At 36.7% G+C, this 21862-nt stretch overlaps 1 protein-coding gene across 2 annotated transcripts in view; it reads left to right on the top strand.

Moving 5' to 3' along the window:
• GRB14 (growth factor receptor bound protein 14) overlaps positions 1-21862 on the top strand; it is a 65157-nt gene that overhangs the window by 26293 nt on the left and 17002 nt on the right. For both annotated transcript variants that reach the window (XM_021398791.1, XM_021398792.1), the window contains 3 exons: positions 12638-12794; positions 18404-18525; positions 20352-20426. In XM_021398791.1, coding sequence (XP_021254466.1) covers positions 12638-12794; positions 18404-18525; positions 20352-20426 — 354 coding nt within the window. The remainder of the gene's footprint in view (positions 1-12637; positions 12795-18403; positions 18526-20351; positions 20427-21862) is intronic.

The following is a 21862-nucleotide window of genomic DNA, read 5'->3' on the forward strand; positions in this document are numbered from 1 at the left end:
TCTTTGATATGTTTTTTAGTTTCTTCTTGCCTTCTTTGAACATCTAACAACCTTCATAGAATAACCAAGGAAATTGGCTGTGTTTAGTGCCCTACTCTGCTCAAAATCCTTTTCTGCTGGCAGAAATCCTTTGGAAAAAAACAGCTTTTTATCAATTAAAAAAAGTGCTTGCCCATTTTCTAGCTGTAATACTTTAGTCTCCCCTTGAATACATTAGGCTTCAAGAAGTCAGAACTTAACCTTCAGTCTGTGTTATCAAGCCTCAAAGTACATCAAGAGCCTTGCTGAATAGTTATTTCTACTTGTAGTAAATCTCTTACTTATTATACTACATTGCTCTTTGTGAAGGGAGAAACTGGTGCTGTGACAGTCCTGTGTTAAAAATCAAATTTCACATACTTACATGCCTTTTGTGTGAGACTTTTAGTATGCTATGATACATAATCAAATGCCTGAAAAATTAGAAAATGTTATTTACTTTTGATAAAATTGAGATCTACTAATATGTACAAAGAAAATGTATCACTGTTCGCTATGGAGTTACTCAGATCCAAGCCCCCTTCCTCATTTCCATAGTGTTGCTATGGGTACTGCCATGCCCCACCCAACCTCACTTTTTGTTTGGTCAAGAACTGAAACAAGACCCATGCGAACAAAATGCCAGTTGCCTTAAGGACTTAAAAAAAGAAGTTATGATTATATGATCAAAACTTTTTAACTAATACAAATCTACTGTAATACTGAACATTTTATCTTGGCTCCAGTCCACCTAAGTCTCTAACACTTGGTATTGTATTCCGGAAGCTTCTTTTTCAGAGTTGCACTTAGTAAGTTGCTTTCAATCTTTTATTTATGACTATGTATCTCAGGGCAAATTTTTTTCCTTAGCTTTAAGTTGTTGCATGAGGAGAGATTTATTCTGGTACAGTACAGTGCATAATGGGTGCCTAAGGAACAGTACAAAGCAAGGCAAGTCAAACTTTTCAAGAATACATATCCAGCTTCTTGAGCCAAGTATGCTGGGTTTTTTTGTTTGTTTGCTTAAGAAGTGAATGTTTTACTGTACCTGGGGCTCTGAATCTATGAAGGTTTAGAGAGATGAGGTATCTTACTCCTCATTTGCATTCTGTCTAGCAACATATTTCATCTCCTCTCTCTGGCAGGTCATAATCTCTAGCAGATCGTGGACTGCTGACTTGTAGCTCTACAAATCCATCTGCTTGGACATCATAAATAACTTGGGGAATCATCTGCGGTGCCTTTCTTTCCCATGCCTTGCACAACCCTGTGGTTACAACTTTGTAGTGTTTGTTGCATTGCTGATGTTTTTTCCAATTGTTACCACTAAAATTCCTATGAAAAACTGAGAAGCATTCAGCTGACATCCTAAGTGCTCTTCCATTATTTCCTACTAGAATCCTCTTTCTCTAATGCTTAGTATACTGTGCTTTGTGGTCTTCTCATCATTTTTGTTACATGTTGTATTGTTTCCACCTCCAACCTTTACCCTAGCATAACATCATACTTTCTTCTTAGACCGCTTACTCTGGTTCATTGAACCAGTAAATTCCCTTCTCCAAGAGATTAGCAATTAAATGGTAGCTGGACTGAATATCAGTTGGAGCCCTCTGCTTGTCTTGTACTAGCTTAACAGCCAGACATAACTTCTCAAATTATCCATGAGCTGCATATACATACTCTCAAGGTTTTTCTTCACATGGTCGTACTGATTTCTGACTGTTGTTGGGTTGGTATCCGACACTCAGCTTTTGAATATCCTGTTTGATAAGACTTTTAGAAAGATTGTAACACAAATAAAATACATACATCTATGATGATAGGAATGTGTCTTATGAATGGTGAAGAGTAAAAACAGCTAGACAATCCAGAAAACCTCTGGATGTAGGTTATCAGAGCATGTGAAGAGATGAGAAATTTATAGGTAGATTCTCAGTTTTCTTGTATGAGTGAAGAATGTTCAATCTGTATACCTCATTTTCCTTTCAGAACAAATGGTTAGAGGTAAATATTATCAAAATACACTGCATTTATGAAATGATTGTTCTCCATTACTGCATCATCCACTTAAAATGATCTTTTTGCTCCGTTCATTTTAGTGACGCTCATTTGCATTAGACAACCATTAAGTTGTTACCTGTAATTACAATGCCTAAATTCCATGCCCAGGTGCTCCCTGTCTGTGTTCCAGTAGTAGCTTGGATTTGTCAGCAAAATTTGGTGTTATTTAGAGACTTAGTCTTCTCTGCTTCATCAAGAGATCTGCTGTGCTGAGTAACCAGCAACATAGATGAAAGCCCTGGTAGAAACAATAGGTACTTCTTTTTATAGCTGGTATCTCTTCAGAAACACACAGTGCAGCCAGAACGCGGCAGTAACAGATTTTCTTTCTCTTGTGCTGGAACACAGCATTCTATTTATCTCTGACAAGTGAAGGATATGTTGGACAAACTGCGCTATTAAATACAGAAAGCCTCTTTTAAATAATGTTAACGCTTTGACACAAATAGGGACAAACTATTCAAACATAAGACTGATAAATTTCTGCCCTCAACTTAATAGTGCACAGAAAACAAAACCCATGAGTATATTTTTAGTGGCTTTATACTAAAATTCCTTTCTCCTTCAGTTTTCGTACATGATTTCTTTGGAAAATGTATGTAGATAACTTCTGTAATGTTTCTAGTTTGGGGAGTAATGCACACTGGTGTACTGAGAACCACTTTTATTTTCTGCTCATTTACCATTTCAAAGGCTACTTTTTGTAATGAAATACTGAAGTTCCTCCTTCAAGTCAGATTCGTTGAATCCTCTAGTATGATTTTCCATCACTCTTTTTAAGTAATACAATCACAAAATGGCCTACACTGGAAGAGACCTTAGAGATCATCTAGTTCCAAACCCCCTGTCATGGGCAGGGTTGCTATCCTCTAAATCAGACACTAGATCGGGTTGCCCAGGATCCCATGCAACCTGGCCTTGAACAGCTCCAGGGATGTGGCATCCACAACTTCTCTGGGCAGTCTGTTCCAGCACTTCACCACCCTCTAAGTAAATTTCCTCCTAATACCTAATCTAAATCTCCCTTCTTTTAGTTTTAAACCATTCTCCTTGTCCTATTACTACCAGATGGTGTAAAACGTCTGTCTTGCTCCTGATTATAAGCTCCCTTGAAGTCCTGGAAGGATGCAATGAGGTCTCCCTGGAGCTTTCTCTTCTCCAGGCTGAACAAGCCTAGCTCCATCAGCCTTTCTTTGTAGGAGAAGTGCTCCAGCCCTCTGTTAATCTTCATGGCCCTCCTGCAGATCTGCTCCAACAGTTCCACATCTTTCTTGTTCTGGAGGCTCCAGACCTGGATGCAGTACTCCGGATGGGACCTCAGAAGGGCAGAGCAGAAGGGGACAAGCACCTTCCTCACCCTGCTGGCCACTCCTCTTTTGATGCAGCCCAGAATATAGTTGACCTTCTGAGCTGCCAGTGCACACTGATGGCTCATGTAATGTTTTTCATCTCTGGGGCCCTTCTCCACAGGGCTCCTCTTGGTGAGTTCTTCTCCCAGTCCATACACATATCTGGGACTGCCACAACTCAAGTGCAACACTTTGCACTTGGCCTTGTTGAACCTAATCAGGTTCATGTGGGCCTACTTCTCAAGCTTCTCAGGTCCCTTTGGATGATGTCCCTTCCTTCTGTGGTATCATTTTCACCACTCAGTTTGGTGTTGTCCTCAAATTTCCTGAGGGTGCACTCAATCCCATAATTTATATTATTGAGAAAGGTGTTGAATAGCATCTGTCACGAGATGGACTCCTGGAGGCATTTCATCACCTTCACCTGGATTTAGAGCCATTGACCACAGCATTCTAGCTGTGACCATGCAACCAATTTATCCATCAAATACTCCACCCTTCATCTAATTGTTCATCTAGTATTCCCATTCATCTAACTGGGTATTTGTTCATCAGCATATGATAATTGTATTCTAATAGTTATTGTAAAGTAACAGTAAAATATAAACCTGCGTATAATTATAATATGTTTAAAGTTAAAACTTAGCAGGCAGTGTGAAAGGAAAGGACTGAAGATGTTAAATAGCACAAGTTTACTAATAGGACTCATAAGCTGTTCATCTCCAATAGTCTAACCTATTTCATTAGCACTAAATTAAGTTTTAATGAAGAAAAATATGCTTGAAACTCTTATTAACCCCTATGCAATAATCAAGTCCAGTATAAATATTGCTCTCTTTAAATTGACCCACAGAGCTTTTAAACATTTGTGATGAAGGACTTGATTTCCAGGGAAAAATATGAAACTTGTAGCCACTAGCAAGATGAGTTTTGTGTCTTGCTAGTTAGTTTAGCACTTGTCTGTGCATTTTGTGAGAAATGTTGGTAGCTTCCAAGGAATATAACAGGGCATAGAGAATGTAAATTTGGCTTAAATAACTTACTCTTTGTAATGTGAACTGTATTGTTTGGACATAACTATATAAAAGAGCGTGGGGATTTTGACACTAAGACGTAGTGTTACATAAGTAGAGGGGACCATAGCTTGCTTATAAATGTACGTGTTCTAAGGCTAGATTATGTCATGTTTTCCACTGAATTCTAAAATTACTTCCCCTTGGTTAGAGAATTCTGCTCAAGTTTCACTGCATTTCACTGCATCTTCATCATTTACTTATGTAGGTCACTCCAAAAGTAATGCCTCCTATTTATTTCCGTGGAAACTAAAACAGAAAGAGCTCAATAGCACCATTTAATAGGGCAAATTCTCAGCTACAAAACACTCTTTTTCAACATACTCACCACCATTGAATATTTATTTTCATCAGTGACAAACAAGAGCATGCATTGTACACTCATAAAAATCTGCACCAGTAAAAGTGACCCTCAGTTGCCATTGCTGAAATGTACCACTCGCCACCTCACTGCACTCACATCCACTGTTTGGCCTCCATAAACATTCAGCAAGCATTAATGAATGTCAGCGGGTGATGTTTGTTCTGCGTGGAAGAATTCAGTCACACACCTTTGCTTCATAGGCACTTCCATGTCAGATACCATTCTGTCAGACTGCCCCTCTGCTGCCATGTATCTAATGGCAACAAAGTGTAATGGAATATTGTTGGGAAGGTTCAGCCTCTATTGCCATACCGCCAGCATCCACCTCTGAGATTGTGGGCCAACGTAATAAAGCAGGAGACGTTACTTTTGGAGTGGCCCTCATATGTTTTTAGTGGATAAGATGTTAAACTCCATAATCAAGATCTGCATGTCTATTTACTGGGCTTAAAATAGCCAGAGATCCATATGTACCATTCACTGAGGTTGAAAATTGATCTATGTTTTGTTAGCTGATTGTAAATAAGTGGTGCATAGAAGACAAGAACAAGGAAACTTTTAATGATTATTATTATTTTGTCCATGTTGTTTAAATTCCCTCACAGCTTCCTAGTTATTCATATGCACTTTACAAGTTGTACTTGAAACACCTTTTTAGCTGCTTTCTTTGCTATATCCATAGTGTGAAAACACTATAATTTGAGACTCTTTATTTAAATAAATTGTCCTATACCCATTGCCCATTTTCCATATAAATGGTTGCACATTTTAAGGGCTTTATTACATTTTTTTTTCTATAGATTCCTTTGCTTTTGTTACTCTTGATTTATTGTGGTGATGGCTGATTATGGTTTTGCTTTCAATGTTTAATCTGTATGTTATTTATTACTGCAGTTCCTATTTAAAGTATGGTGAACTTCACAATGTAATTTTTGGTATTTAATGGTCTAATTATAGTAACTGACCAAAGTGTTATCCAACTGTAGTTACATATTTAAGAATATCACTTGTTTGCTCTAAAAATAGTTGTACTATGAGTTAATTGTCCAAAGCGTGGAAGTTGCTTACTCTAGACCTTCCATTTTGATCAGTTTTATATAGAAATCTCAAATATTTTGTAGCTTTTATTACTATTTATAACTGTTTTTGCTTCTGAAGAAGTATATGAATAAACTTCAGGATTAAATAATGATATGATTATTTTGACTTTCTTGTTGTCTTTCAAACCTTGTTTCTCTTCAATTTTACTGACGTTGTCTTTGAGATGATTGCAAGTCAGCATTGTCCTCATTCTGCTATTTTTTCTAACATCATAATGTAATTGTCATAACCTTTGTTTGAAAGAACTTTGCTGGTATATTTCTGTACATAGCTTATTATAAATTGGAGATCTGCATAATTTAACCTCTTTTTTTTTATAATACAACATATTTACACATCTAAAGCAGTAGTCATATGAGGAAGCCTAAGTGCTTTACAAATCTTAATGAGTTCAATCTGTTACTCTGCTGTACAGAAACAGATTTAATTTCCCATGCCCCATATACTGCAAGGAAACTGAAGGACTAATGATGACTTGCCTAAACTCAAATGAAAAATGCATATTTTGAAAGTTAATATTGGCACTTTTTTCTCTACAGGAAATCTCAAATACTTTTTGTTACTTTACCACATTAGTATTTAAAAGGTTATGTGTTTGGTGGTGGTGTCTCAATCAATTAATTAATTAATTACCTTTAACAGAATATTCAACAGAATAGTTGCTCAATAGGTCTAGGAAAAATTTCGTATGTTTTATGTCATGATAGGAAAACCAGGCAATTTTCCTAGGCTACTCTTACTTTCTTGGCATAGTGGTCACATTGCAAAACAGAGACATAGCTGATTATTAATCTTTTTTACCATTTTTGGGGCCGTAACTTACTCAGTAACAGATAAATGTGTACAAAGTTTATTTTTGTTCACATGTTAGAACAGATCTGTTCTCCTTCAGGTAACTGCTTCCTTCTTTGGCATTTGCTGTCCTTGTTTTCTGTATCTGGAGTCTTGACTTACCTTCAGAGTCTTTAGGTGGTTCTCCCAAGTCTTCATTGTATGTCTTATGTTGTACAAAGTGCTCAACTTCCATTTAAAACTTTTGATAGTCCTATTGTAAAAGACGTCAGTTTCACTTCATGTTTCTTCTAAAGTGTCCAGTCTTCCTGCCTTGTATTTTTTTATCATATTTCTGTTTTGTATCTTGAGAAGAAACCAAAGCATGTCAGAACTTCAGAGCTACAGAAAAAAAAAACGTTGCTGGCAGTATCTTAAAAATTTCCTTCCTAAGGTTGATAGAATTACAGGGAGTCCATGCATGATAGAGGTTTAAATCTAATGTTTGTATCACCTATGCTACTAGCTGTATATTTTTCTACCTCTTGAAGCTATAATCTGCTTCAAGTAAGAAGTCTGGATTCAATGTGACCAGTATTTCACATGAATTTGTTTGTGGGTAACATACTAGAACTCAGATGTGCTTTCTTCTCCTGTGTACAGGCTCGCAGGTAATTGTCCCTAGTCACTGAGTGACTGTTCTTGCCTGCTCAGTAATACACATTTATAGGTCTCCACAGAAATGATGCAGTGCATTGTGAACCATCCTTCAGAAGAGAGGTTCAAAGCTGGAGACCACAATTTTGGATTTGCATGCCTAAAATACTAATGAATACTCTGTTGTTTTTGTCTGTGCTTCATTTCTCTGTGTTTCTTCCTCACAGCGACATTTACAGGACAAATTTTTGAAAGCTCTTGTGGCAAGAGAGAAAACACTTGTTTTGCAACAAGCAGCTAAAGCTTATAGTTGTGCAATTAAAAAAAAAAAAGTAAATGGCAGATGTAGATTTCTGCAAGCTGTAGGAATCCTTTCAGCCTAGGAATTTTACTTTTCTAGGAATGCTGGAAGCTGGCCTTTTAATTGCACACTGGGATATTTGAGAGGAGAGCCTTGCATTCACATAGTTAATTTTACCAAAAGCTTTTTTTTTCCCTTTTTTTTTCTTTCTAGATAGTTATTAGTTAATCTTTCATTAAATACTTTTATGAATTCAAAATTTCCTGATTGCCTTAAAAGGGGGGTCTCTAAAAAGCTATTGCTAGAAGTCATAAAATAGTTTAAGATGCTAGAAATTTCCTAATGCTTTGTAGCTCAAATGAACTTCAAAATCCCCTGCCCTCTGCCAAGATAAAATAAGTGGGAGAAACAAACAAAGCAAACCAAACAAAAATATTGTCGAGCAGGGGGCAAGGTTAGAAGATGGAGAACAAATGCTTCAGGCAGATAGCCTGACAGAAGTTAGCAGGAACGCTGGGGAAGTCCAGCACCCTGGAGGGTAAGACTCTTTGAGGCCTGATTTTGTGTACAATATCTGTGCATTTAACATAAATTTGACTGAAATTTTAATGTAAGTATAAAATATACAATTATTGTTTATGGAGGAAAAATGTAAAAATTACAAGCTCAAATTAGATACTCGTGTCATTATTTTTTAAATTGGATTGGTTTTTGACCATCCATTGTCTTCATGGCTATACAGGAGTAACTGTCAGGTCATTTGATGTAGGCACCCAAATGCGGACTCCATGTGTTCTACGCTTCTTTTTCTGTTGGATCTACCTGGCTTTTTTCACACGTCAGGACACAGAGTTTGAAATTTGAAACTGCTCAGTATAGGGTATGGTCTTTCCATATGTTTATGTCATTTCTGCAGATTGGAACTTCCAGAACAGATGGCTTGAAAATTTTGAAGGATCAGACTTGGACACTCTATCTTAAAAGTCTATGAAACACATTATTTAATTATTGTAGTGCGAAAGATGGTTGAGTATGGAAGAAGACTTGAGAGAGTAGAGTCCAGGCTATTTTTGCTCATTCTGCAGAGATTGCTTTATATGCCCTTTTACTTGCACCCCTTTCTTTTCAGCAGTTTCTGATTTTTTTTTCTTCTTCTGATTTTCTACTTTAACAGTGCCTCCTTTCCCTTTTCTTTGTTAAATTATACGTTACATTTTAAATATTTATTTTACATTCTGAGTTAAGATGATGAGCAAAATAGAATAATATATTTTATTTTGAAGCAGAATTTCTTAGCAACAGAATATTTGGAGGAATTACAGATGAATTGCACATACTTCTGGGAATTTGGCTGACTTTTAAAATATTAAAAAATGGAAAGAAGATGTGTAGGAAAGTTGTACCTCCTTCCCTAGTCCTATAGGCAGTGAAAATTATGGCTGCTTGTCCTGCTTAGCTTTGTGCTTTACTCTTTTAAGAAGATCTTGGAGTTGCTAATTTCTGACTTCTAGTGGCTTTAAATGGAAAGTATTGTGATGTTTCTTTATTTTTTTTTCCGGCCTTGGGAAAGGCTAAAATCACTGTATTTATAAATTAGATAGGAAAGACAATTTGAGCATGACTGAGGCAGCCTCTTTTTTCTTGCAGTCTACTAATAGTTATATTCAAGGCAAATTACATAGCTGGATTTAGGAGTAAGCTTTAGAGTATATGGTAATGACAATAGTAATATTAGCTTGCTCTCAAATAGCAGCTCTTTTCTTGTGTGCTACTTTCTGAGAAAATTCTTAGGGAAAAAAGAAAGAGAGAGAGGATGACTGGCTAACAATGTGTAATGATAACTGTTAATAAAAATAAAGAAGTAGCCACTCAAGCATTCTTATCTTTACAGGAGGGTAACATAATTGCATCTTTAGCACTGTCTTTTAAGTCTTGAATCATCCTCTACTTCTTGGAAGAGAAGTATTTATTGCAACACGTTTGCAAGGAAAAATGGGAAGTTGATTTGATTCTTTTTCATGTGTTTCACTCCCCTTGGAACAAGTACTTTCCTAGCAAATCTTACACTAGGCACAGCAGAAAATGTGGACCGAGCAACTTTTTCTAATTAAAGTCCTTCAAAGGTTACTCTAAATGATGAGATTTACACCATCACATTCAATTCATTAAACTAAAATTGTAACAAAAGTTCAGAAGGGTCTTTTAGGTAACTGCCTGTCTGTTGTCTCCTGCCATATTTGAATCCTTTGCAAGGAAGGGAAAAATTGCAAAGCATTTGTATTTTACAGCATAGCACGTGTCACAGCTGTGAGCTGAGGTGATCAGTTGTCCAAGACTTGTGCAGGATTTATATCCCTATACTGAGTAACCTAAGTGAGAAAACTCTCAGAGAATACAAACTCTTTTATTTTGTTGTTGTTTTGTTTTGTTTTAGCTGTGCTGCTGTAGTCCAAGGCCACCTCCAAGGCTTTCCTTTCCCCAAGCTGAATGGCTGCAGGCAGCTCATTATCATGACTTGTGTTGCTGTCTTCAGCATTTTAAAAAGTCTTTTTCTATTTCTCCAGCAATAAGAATCTAGTCATCTGCACTGCTCCTTTTAACCTTTTTAAAAAGAGTTTCTCTAAAAATCATCCGTCAGGGGCCTCAGCATGGGCTGTATGTGCTCTTGCTGTAAAACAAGCCCAACTCCTGACTTGATGAGTACCTGGAGAAAACTGTAGTTGATGGTGCGTACTGGCAGTTTCTGTAGCGAGTGCACCAATGTGATTTCTCATCCTGGCATAACTGAAAGCATGTGGAGAAATATCTAGAAAGTCACTTCAATCTTATTTTCTCCTTCCATATTGTCACTCCTTTCTGGCACTTTAGACTGTAAATTTCTTTAGATTCATCCTGACACAGATTTATCGGAGAGACTAATGACGCTGTCCCTGCCCTTCAGTGCTTCCCAGAGTAGGACATGCTTTAGTCTGGGAGGCTGTTTTGTCTGCTCAACTGTACAGCCCACCACCCCATTCACCGTGTACCCAGCCATACTTTTGAATTTTTGTAAATACTGCAGGAATTTATATACTTCATGACGATTTATCCTTATCTGCAGACCACAATTTGTGTGTGTTTCTGGCATAGGGGTTTAAGTTGTTGTATATGGATTAAGACCATGCTGCCAGCAGACTGCATTGTTACCAGTCCAACTTGTTTAGTGGTAGGAACGCTGCCAAAGCCTACAAATCTTATGAAAACAACCATAGCCATTAGCCATAGTAGTTTTGCCAGTATTGATCCTCAATTTAATATTGATGTGGTCTTTTTGCCTTTTCTATTAAATGTAAGTACTTGGCTGTAGCTTAGGCTGGTGGTGACTTTGGATTGACTTTCTCTGAGGCCTGATTGTTTTCTCTAGAAGACTCTGCTTTGAGGATGTTGATTCATGAGCAAACAGAGATTTTCAGCACTTTAGAAGTATCATGGCAAGGATGGCTGAACCCCATGTGGAAGTCCTGAGCTGTTAGCTATTTGTCAGCTGAAATATTAAAGAAAAACATCCTGGACTTCATGCTGATTTGCTGTGCTGGGCCAAAGTTTGAACAGAGCTGTTGTATATGTGATTTAACAGAGAAAAGCAATTTTTTGGAGAGGAGTAAGGTGGAAGAGTAAGTAAGCATGTTTTAATATGAAACTGATTTTCAAATGGAGTCCTCTTTTCTTGTTCAGATGTTAGGACAGCATGGCGAATAGGCCTGTTTTTTTGTTATTTATTAATTAATTAATTTTTGGTGGGGGATATTTTTGTCATTAGTTGGAGGAAATCAAGTGCCAGGAAGTACTGTTATAACTCCCAGCTGATTTTTCTACCAGCTTTGGCATAAAACAGGTAAGGAGTTGCAGTAACAAGTTAAGACAAAAGTTTGTGGCTGAGTGCTCCTTCAAAACTGGAAATGAGCATTAGTTTAGTAAGGTAGAAATTGAATCCTGACCTACAATAATGTGCGCATTTTTCTTTAAAGAATGAATTTAGGACTTAATGAAAGGTTTATGAAGGTTTTAGGCTTTCTGAGTGGATTTCAGGTAGGACGTGTAGTGTATTTCAATAGATATGCATTCTGGGATAAAGTGAATAAACTGCTTAATCTGATTCACTGATTCAGTTCCCGTCAGAGAAACAAAACAAAGCAAACAATATCTAAATTGACATGCCTTCTTTCCAGCAGTCAGTGTGCAATAAAATTTCTTCATCCTTTTGGTTTGAAACTTACCCTAAGCAGGTTTAGCCCAAGATTCACCTCTTCAGGAACTTAGTGGACACCCAACTTTTCAGGACTTTAAAACACATACCTATGTTGAATTCTTACTGGAATTAAAAAGTCAAAATGACAAAGATATGCCATGAAAGTTTGTATTGTTTCCTTCCCTCCTCCCCCACCAAACATTCTTAATAGAATAAAGAAACTTTACTGAAATTAAAAAAAAATGATACATTTGTCTACTTCTTGCTATGTTTTTTTGCTTGTAAATCTTTCAGAACACTTTTTTTTTCCTGGTCTCCATGTGGTGGTTGTTTCCCGTGTCAATGTTTTTGGTTCTATACCTGTGTATATGTGCAATTTTTTAAAAAACAAAACAAAAACTCATAGCTGCAGTTCTTGCTAGTGATATCTTGAAGTTCTGTAGCATTTCCTATTTCTATTGTCTACAGAACTGTGAGCATCTTGAATCCAATTGCTGTTCTCTTAACTAGCTCTCAATTTCTATAGTTCTTCATTTATAGAGTCCTTCAGTTTCATTGGTTTTCCTCTGTGGTTTCTTCTTTAGCTTATGTAAGCGTATGCTGTTTATTTATCAATCCATTACAACTCTTTTAAAGTGAATGGACCAACCTATTCTGTATATTCTAAACTGAAGATTAAATTTATGGATATTTCAGCTTTTTTATCTATTTCAGGTAATTAAAGTGTACAGCGAAGATGATAGTAGCAAAGCTTTGGAGATCCCGAGTGATATGACAGCCAGGGATGTATGTCAGCTGTTGATATTGAAGAACCACTATATCGATGACCACAACTGGACACTGTTTGAAGAACTTACTCATACAGGCTTAGGTAAGACATTCTGTACAGCAGTATGGCAGTAAATAAAGTTGTTCCTTTTTTTTCTTTTTTTCACATAGAGATGTAATTGTAACAAGCTTGGAGAAAAAATGAAATGAAGGTGTGTGTATGAATTTGTTCTTGAGGAGAAGGTTGTTTCTGTTTCCCTTATTTTTTGATAGCATTTCAATAAGGTGAATTTTGTCACGGTGAACTTGTCTCCCACTTCTTCATCTGCATCTATAAAAGTGATTTGGAAGACGCTGGCCATTAAGGTTCTCTCTGCAAATTCTTCCTTGCTCTTCCTTGCTTTTCTTTGGCAGTTCTTCCCCCTTCACTGGTATTTCCTGCTTATCTCTAGCAAGAGGTGGGATATTTTTATTGCAAATAAAATATTTGTTATTCCCAGCATGTCTGAGTGAAATCTCTGACATCAAGGACAGAAAATGGTTACACTGTGCTGTCCTTTTTGGACAGTAGAACTCAAGTCTTCACAAACAACATCAGAGCAAGCTATCAATTTTTCAATGTAACCAGTTTTGCTAGATTTATTGGGACTCTGGAAAAGTCCAGGGAAAAAGCAAAACAAAACCACTCTTCTAAACTTACAGTTGTGAACCAGAGAACTATGCTGAAGTGATTTTATGCTTACTATTCTAAGTTACTAGAAATGAAACCCTTTGAATTCCTTCCATACCACTAGTGCTTTCCTAGTGAGGAAAATAAAAACCAACCCACCTCAATGTATATTGTACAGACACACAATTTAAAGATCTAATATGTGGTTTCAGAATATGACTAATTTTAACTTCTTGTTTCTGTTCCTTTTCATAATATATAGAATAATATTGCAGTATAAAGCAGATTAAGGCAAGTTAAATACAGAGAGAAAGGGAATGTTTGTAAAGATGTGAAAAATACAGAACACAGGAAAGCCTGCGCTCGCCAAAAGAAGAGTTCAGAATCCTACTACAAAATGTATTATTAAATTGATACTCTAATCAGACAGCCATACTTGCTTTCTGGTACTGCTTTTTGGGATTCTGTTGTGTTTGGGTTTTGATTGGAAATTACATCAGAAAAATCTAACAAGACTGGTGCCATAAAAATGCATATTTTGAATTTCCTATCACTCAAAATTTTCGTATTAGTTTTAAGCTCTGCCACTGTGCTGGGGTTACCAAAGCTTTTTCTGCAACCTCGTAGGCAGACTCAGCTAATACTAGTGTGAAGTGTGGTTTGAGAAAGAAGTCTACGGGGAACCTTTCTGCATTTTAAAATATGTAGAAAACTCCTTGGATGCCTTAATTCTCCAAAGAGATTGCACTGATGCCTGGTAACTGTGGTAGTCTGTTGAAAATGAAAATACGTAAATAAACATGAAACATTTGTTTAAAACCTATTATTAAACTCTCTCATTGTCTATGTATCTAACTGGATCTGCATGAATCTGAACTCATGCATTTACGTAAAATAAACTTGACTGTGAATCTCAAACTGTGTTATGTTTAACAGTCATATTTTAAAGATGAACTGCAGAAGCTGAAAGTGTTTTTTGCCCTTTTCTGCTCCTTTATCCTATGAAGACAGCCACAAACGTTTTTCTTTTTTTTCTTCTTGCTTTGTAACATTTCAAAGATATTTATAACCTTTTGCACTGAATGTATCAGTTGTGAGATGCTTCCAGCTCAGAGTAAGGTCAGAGTTAAATCTGAGTCGAGACTGTAAATGACTGACTGCTACAGAAGAGGAAGTATAAAAATGGCCTTAGACAACACTACTGTATAAACAGTAGAAGCATTTTCTGTAATTTATAGTGTGACTGCTGCTTAAGTAGTGTAGCAACTATTGAAGAATTCATTTTTGACAAAGTATGCCAGAGTAATAGTGGCATTGTTTCTCCAGGTTTATTTGCACAGTATGCTTTCTGTCAAATAGCACGCTTGCTTCAGTCTGAAGGATTTACTGGGAGATTTCAATATCAAATCATCAGTGAAATTGTTTTTCCCATGATTGTGAAGCTCTTGTGATAGCTGGCTAGCAGGTGTGCAGACCTGCTTTGAGCATAATTTTAGGAAAAAGTGAAGCGCTCATTTCTGAAGTAATTTTATTGCCCAGATGTTGAGAATGGGAATTCAACGCTACTAGCCAAGGAGAGGAACAACTTGAGATACCTTTGTTTCTTATTATAATAGTGAATAATAATGGATTTATTTTCAAGACACGAATGTTTGCTGGAAAGGTTTTATGTGTTGATCTTAATTACCATTAAGCATATTCTTAAGCGCTGGATGAATAGTGTGAACAAATATTTATCAAATGGTGGTTTCGTTTTGAACTGTCTGCTATTTATTATTCTGTGGTACGTTATACCATGGAGATGCGGACAGTCATTTTCTAAGTTAAATGTATGTATTTGGGTTTGGAAAGGAGAAATACTGTGAGCGAGAGTGTCGGTGTAAATTCCAGTATGACAGAGATTAATAATTAATTCATTGATCAGCAAACATTTTCTTTAACATCTAACAGCTGTCTGAATGCTATTGAATTAGATATGATCGTGTGAATCTCAGTGAGCTGAGCACAGCATTCTGCTTTTAACCAAGATAGACGTTAATTACTTCACTGGAGTGTGTCCTCATCTCTGCGCAGAGATATCTGCATGTGAAGGTTAGAAAAGAAGAAAGAAAATTACACCTAACAGAGAACACAGCCCGGCTGCCCGTGTTGCTGCCCGCCCCGCTTCCTGCCGCCCGCGTGGAGGCGCGGGGGGCTCCGCGGCCTCCGTTCGTTGCGGTGTCGTTCTCCGCTGCCGCGCACCTCCTGGCCGCCGGGTGGCGCCCGCGCACCGCCGCTCGGCGGTCGGAGGCGTAGTGGCTGGTGGTTCGGCGCCTGGCGGGCGGCCGTTAGCGTAGCGCGGTACATGGCGCGTTTCGGGCTCGGTGCTCGGGGAGGTGGCCTTGTAGTCCAAGCGATTGAATTCAAAGGTGCTGTACTCCTCCACCTCGCCTAGCACTGGAGGAGGCAGCTGGGACATGCTCCATGTCGTACCTAGGGGCTCCGAATCCCGCCTCCACTGCTATTCTCTCTGCAGGGCAGGCTGTGGAAAAAGAAAGTTCCGTCTCCATAGCTGTCTCCTTCTGCAAAGAGAATACTCTTTACCCTGGTTTTTTTTGTTTTCCTTTTCCAGTGAGAGTGTTGTGAAAGTAAGCAGTTTTCCTGTTGCTTTTTCTGCTCAACAGACTTATTTTCTGAGGTTCCTCTGAGTAGACCAGAGTCCCTTGGCCAGGCAAACTGTCTTTCACTTCTGCTCTCTCGTGTTCACTGTCTGCATTCATGTAGGCAGCTTGTGGAAAGCTTTGGTTTCCCCGGGTAGGAAATCACACAAAGCTTCCTCACGGCAACATTTAGTAATTTGATTGCAGGGCTGTGTTTTGGGGTGTACTAACTCAGTGTTTCACTTCCTTCAACAAAATGAGTTGAATAAATTGTAAAATGTTATCTAATGTTACACCTTAACAATAAAGAAACATCAGCATCCTTACCCATCCATTGGGCTGATGCAGAATGTCTTATTTTTGTACCAAGAAGTAACTCTTGAGGAAATGGTATTTTCTTAAATGTCACAATGCCAAGCATTCAAGAGTTTTAAATGTCATCCTAGACAAGAGCCTTCTCTGAAGAGAAAAAAAAAATGTTCTTTTTATGTAAGGTCTTCAATTCTTTAGTGTCTCTCCTCCTTGCAATTGAAGAATGGGTTTTGAACAGCCTGTCCAAACTTTTAAAATACTCAGTTTTATTTCAATATTTTGGGGGGAATTCTTTTGTTTTCTGAATTGCTGCATGATTTTTTATTGGCTTCATTTGATCTTTTTGCAAAATATAAGTTTTGTATAGCATCTTTGAACTCCATCTTTTTGGGCTTAAGAATGAGTTAAATTCAATGGAAGTTTAACTTTCCCCTACTTGGTATGTAGATCATATGAGTGCTTTGTCTTCTGCTAATAATAAGCTTGATATTTTTGTATTGGGGTAAAATTTATCTGTATGAGCATATTGTCTCTAAAGTTGCTAGCTGGAAACCTGCTGAAGAAGCTTATAGATTTGGAGGCTACAGCAGCCTGCTTCTTACAAGGCTTCACAGCGTGGAAGCAAGAAGCAGTGACTGATGAAGAAGGAGGCAAGAGAAGATAGTGAAAGGATGCTGTAGTTCAGAGGCTTTTTTTTTTTTATTATTATTCTTTTATTTTTTAGAAGGTTGTGCATGCTACGCTTTGTGAAAGTCAAGCTCTTTGTTTAGCAAGGACCGCTTGCAAAAACTTTTACCTTTATTATTATGTTAATTTCCTGTTATGCCTAATTAAGTTTAAAAACAAACAGAAAACCAAACAACACGAGTTTACCTCCTACACTAACTTTCCTGTTAAAATTTTAAAAAAGTTTTAAGCAACAGAGCATCAGAATTCACTGAAAGTATATCTTAAATCTCTTATGATAATGAAATGAAGTCTGGGAAATGTGATCAGAAAATTGCGTGAGTTGCATGATTTTTATAATATATTTTAATTGCCTTTTCCCTTTGAAAGTATGATCAGAATTGGATGTCAAAACTCTGTAACTGTCAGGAAAAAATATGTTTTGTTCTTAAACCTGCGCTAAGAGTAGTCTCACTGCATTACTCAGAGTAATAGCAGCCCTTAAACATGCACAGCACATCTACAGGAAGGTTCTTAGATTGTATCTTCCCTTAAATGCATATGACACTGCTTTACAATTGAAAAATTCCATCAAGAATATGTGCTGCAGGAGCAGTCTAAAATAGTGAAAATGCTGATTCTTACCTCCAGTGCTGTAGTGCTAACAACTGAATCATCTTTTCTTCTGTTCCCTTCTACCTACTGCAAAATCGAACTGTATATTTTAGGACTCAGTAAACTTTAGATTTCTGTTTTGTTTTTCTTTTAGTTTTTTCATGGCTTTTACCATTTGTTTCTTGAATGCTAGTGTTATAGCTGCTAAAGTTCTCAGTATCCCTGGTTTATGCAAAAGCATTGAAATGCTGAAATGCCCTGTGTGCATCTGTAGTTTTAGAAATGCTTCAGAACATAGCAGGGTCCAAGGAAGAAGGCATCTTTTCCATGCTGTGGACGGTCTACAATTTATGAATGCTGCATTAGAGAAAGAGGTGTCAGAAAGACATTCCTGATGTCCCAGGCAGGGTGGACAGAGATGAGTTGTTGAGGTGATCTGCTTCCTGCTGCCTGTGCGTCATGTGGCAAGAGCTGCCTGGATTCTGTTGTGTGAAACGCATGGATTGATTAGTGTAATGATGCTGACCCTGTTTAAAAGAACAACCAACCAATACAAAAAAAACAAGAAAAACAACCACAACATGAACTACCTCAGACATTGAAGCTGGGCCCAGTTTGGTGGGAGTGGAACAATAACTTGATGTAACATGGACCTAATTAATGGACTGTGTTCAGATTACTTGTTTAATGTTTTGTAACATACATTATTTTAATTATCTGTCCTCTGTGTTTTCATGTTTTGTTGTCATGCTCTTAGGTGCAGATTATGTGTTGGATTATTATCTTTTTTTTTTTTTTTTTTTTTTACAGAAAGAGCTATAGAAGACCATGAATTAGTGATGGAAGTCCAATCAAACTGGGGGATGGAAGAGGAAAACAAATTTTATTTTAGAAAAAATTATGTCAAATATGAATTTTTTAAAAATCCTGTGGTAAGTCTTATCATCTTATGTGTGAAGTGGTGTACTTGCTGTTGCTGCAAAATAGCATTTTCTATATAGCTGTTGGTGTAATGTGAATCTAAAGGAGTAATTTGGAAGGCGTATAAAGAGCAAAAGAATATAATGCAGTGTATGTAGCTGTTGGCCAGTAAATTCATTGCAATTGTAAAATATCTGTCTTCTTATTTCTTGGGGACGTGAGAAGTGAGAGACATGGACTTCCTTGAAACTTGCACACAGACCTATGACAAAATGAGAATTTTTTGAAGTTGAGTGAAGTTTCCATCATGTGGCAACAAAATATAAAATATAAAATATAAAATGAAGCAGTACAAAGAGGGGCATCTGTAGAAAATATTATTTTATTGTTAAAGTGAAAATTGAATGTTAAGGCCCAGCACTGCCCAATGTCAGCATTTCTGAGCTGCTGCTAAATGGCAACGGACACAAAAGGCCACAAGCAGCCATAACCTATTAGGAGTAAGTGAACAAGAAGTGAAAGTTAGTGTTTGTTAGGAATGGAAAGGTAGCAGAGAAACTTGTAACTCAAAGATGAGGCAAAGGTTAACACTGCTGATTCATTCCTTGCTTGATGGCAAAGGCCGTGGAAGCAGTACTGGCATAGAAGGAGAAACTCACCGTCTGTTTACTCACATGCACAGTGTATTTGGACCACTCCTAATGCTGTTTCTTATACAACCAGCTTGTTTCAGATGTCAAAGGGAGAAATAGCAAAAAAGAATGGGGAACTAAAAGGTGAAAAGTGGAAGGGAACTTAAATTATCTAATTGAAAAGGTAAATACTGAGACACCAAAATAAAGAGGAGACTTGAAGGTATTTTCTTCTTCCATGTGTGTTTCTCTGGACAAATCATGTATTCCCATGTCAAAGGGATATCACTGTACTAGTGAAAAATTCTAAGCTTGAGTTGGTGTACACTTTGAGAAGCTTTCAAAGAGTAAATGTATGTGTATTGGTTAGCCAGTGAACAGAACCTGATGTTGAGCATGCAGCTGTGAATACCTCCAGCAGCTGTGCCTGATCCAAGCTTTTACTATTGCTTTTGAGTTGTTCTTCTGAGTACTGTGGTACCAAGGGTAGCAAGAATGCTTTATTAGAAATGAGTTTATATGAATTAACCCTCACAGTAGTTCAGTTTTATTAAAAATGAAAATCATTGGACACTAGGTGGTCAAGGGAGTGTTAGCTTCAAAACCTCCCAAGTCTTGAGAAAACTCTGCTAGTAATGGTCAGACTTTTCAGGTTCATACCTGAACTCAGCACCTGTAGGTCTGTGCCATAAATTACCACTGGTGCTTCCACTGATAATGAAATTGACACTTTCTTAAATGTGGACCTTTTAACTACTCCATATTAGTTTAGTCATGTTTCAGTATTGATTCTTACTCAAAACCCAAAAAACATGAAAGGACTTGTTCTCACTTAATAGGAATTATTATAAAATATTTTACCGAGATTCTGGTGTAATAAAAATAATAGAAAACAATGTATTTGACAGGACGTTGGTGTATATCATCCCTACTTTGTAGCATGTTGAAGCCCCTGGCAAGTCTTGTCAACAGCAATAGAAATTACTACTAGAAAAACACTAAGGGCCAGATATTGCAGTGTGACTTGCACTGCTGTGTGAAACCCTCTTGCTTTTTCTCAGATTTCTAAGTTTTTCAACAAATAATACATGGGCTGTCACAAATTTGGGAAGGATACTAAGGTAAGCTTTTTTTACACCCAAAAGAGATACAAAGTTTAATATTTATTTTTTACAGAGCTTTGATACAAATTATTGTCATTGCAGAGCTTTTTTCCTGATAATATGATATCTTTTTCAAGTGAGACCAATGCAGCTGTAAAACACTCTGGGATATTACAGGTATGTAACCTTTACAGGAGATGAGCCAGTATAGTTTGGAATACACATCTGTCTATATTCGGTGAGCATAGCTCTTTGTCACTGTAAGATCTGTTGGTAGCTTTTGTGTAACTCAGAACGTGGTTAATGACTTACTTTCCTTGTGAAATATGGAGTATCCCTTCCACACAGTTATTATATGACTATACTTGGAAACTGGCACATTCATTCAGAATCAAATATCACAAAAATGGCTAAAATGCAGTAAAAAATGGTTATTACCTGTGCTGGATTTTTCAGGTAAAACAGTTTCCTTGAAAGATTGTACTGCTGAAATAATTATCACACACAGCAGCAAAACAGTAGAATACTGAGGAATTGGTAATGCAATACAAATGGATATAAAAAAGAGTTAAATGGTTGAACTTAATGAGTAGAAAATTTAGACTGACTAGTATGATTTGTTAGCTTGAAGGCTACTGTAACCTTACAAAAAAAAATGGTAGGTCACTCAGTGTTAGTCATCTTTTAAGCGGACACAAGATTTTAATTTACAGTGGGAATAATTTCACAGAATGACCATATCAGGGATCATCATCTTACTTCTCAAAGAGGGGAAAAATGAGTAATAAAGGTGGAAACATACACATCACTCTTGATTGCTTGTCACTAGGAAATTAAATTAATAGAAGAACTTTCACTGGTCTTAAGACAACAACCCTGTGTGTGAGTTTTCGGGATAAAGAATGATTGGAAAGGCAGCATAAGAAGAGATATTTTAAGGTGGAACTAAAAGTAATATGGAAATAAAAAGATATTTTTGTGCATCTATGTAATACATTCTACCAGTAAATAAAAAACATTGAAGAACTAAATTTCAAGGCATTCATCTGAACTAAATATCCTTATATATATACCTATTTGCTAGCATCCTCTTTTATATATATAAGTATATATATATAAGTATATATATTATATATATATATTAATATATACTATATATATTACTATATATTAAAAAGTACTATATATTAAATATATATATATAAATACTATATATTAAAAAGATGATGCTAGCAAATAGATAACTCCCAAATGTAGTTTTAAAAGTTCCACATAAAATGTAATTGATGCGTACTGTGTTATATAAACCATTTTTACAAACTTAAATAAAAATTTTGTAACATCAAAAAATGATGCATGTCTAATAAAAATTGGTTCACTTTTCCTGTTTATATAGCAAATAGACTGTAGTTTAATGCAAGCATTTAATTTAGTGATTGAATGTTGTCCCCTTTATTGTTAGAATTTAATTGGTTATTTTTTGCTTGCAAAAAATCTGATATTTGAGTATTTTAAGATGAAACTGTTTGCCACGTATGCCCTTACACAGAACGTCTTTCAGCCCTCAAAATAGAACATATGTGATATGTGGAAAATGTGCAAGGCTTGTGGAT

The sequence above is a fragment of the Numida meleagris genome, chromosome 5 (assembly GCF_002078875.1).
Source record: "Numida meleagris isolate 19003 breed g44 Domestic line chromosome 5, NumMel1.0, whole genome shotgun sequence".
NCBI classification, from domain to species: Eukaryota; Metazoa; Chordata; class Aves; order Galliformes; family Numididae; genus Numida; species Numida meleagris.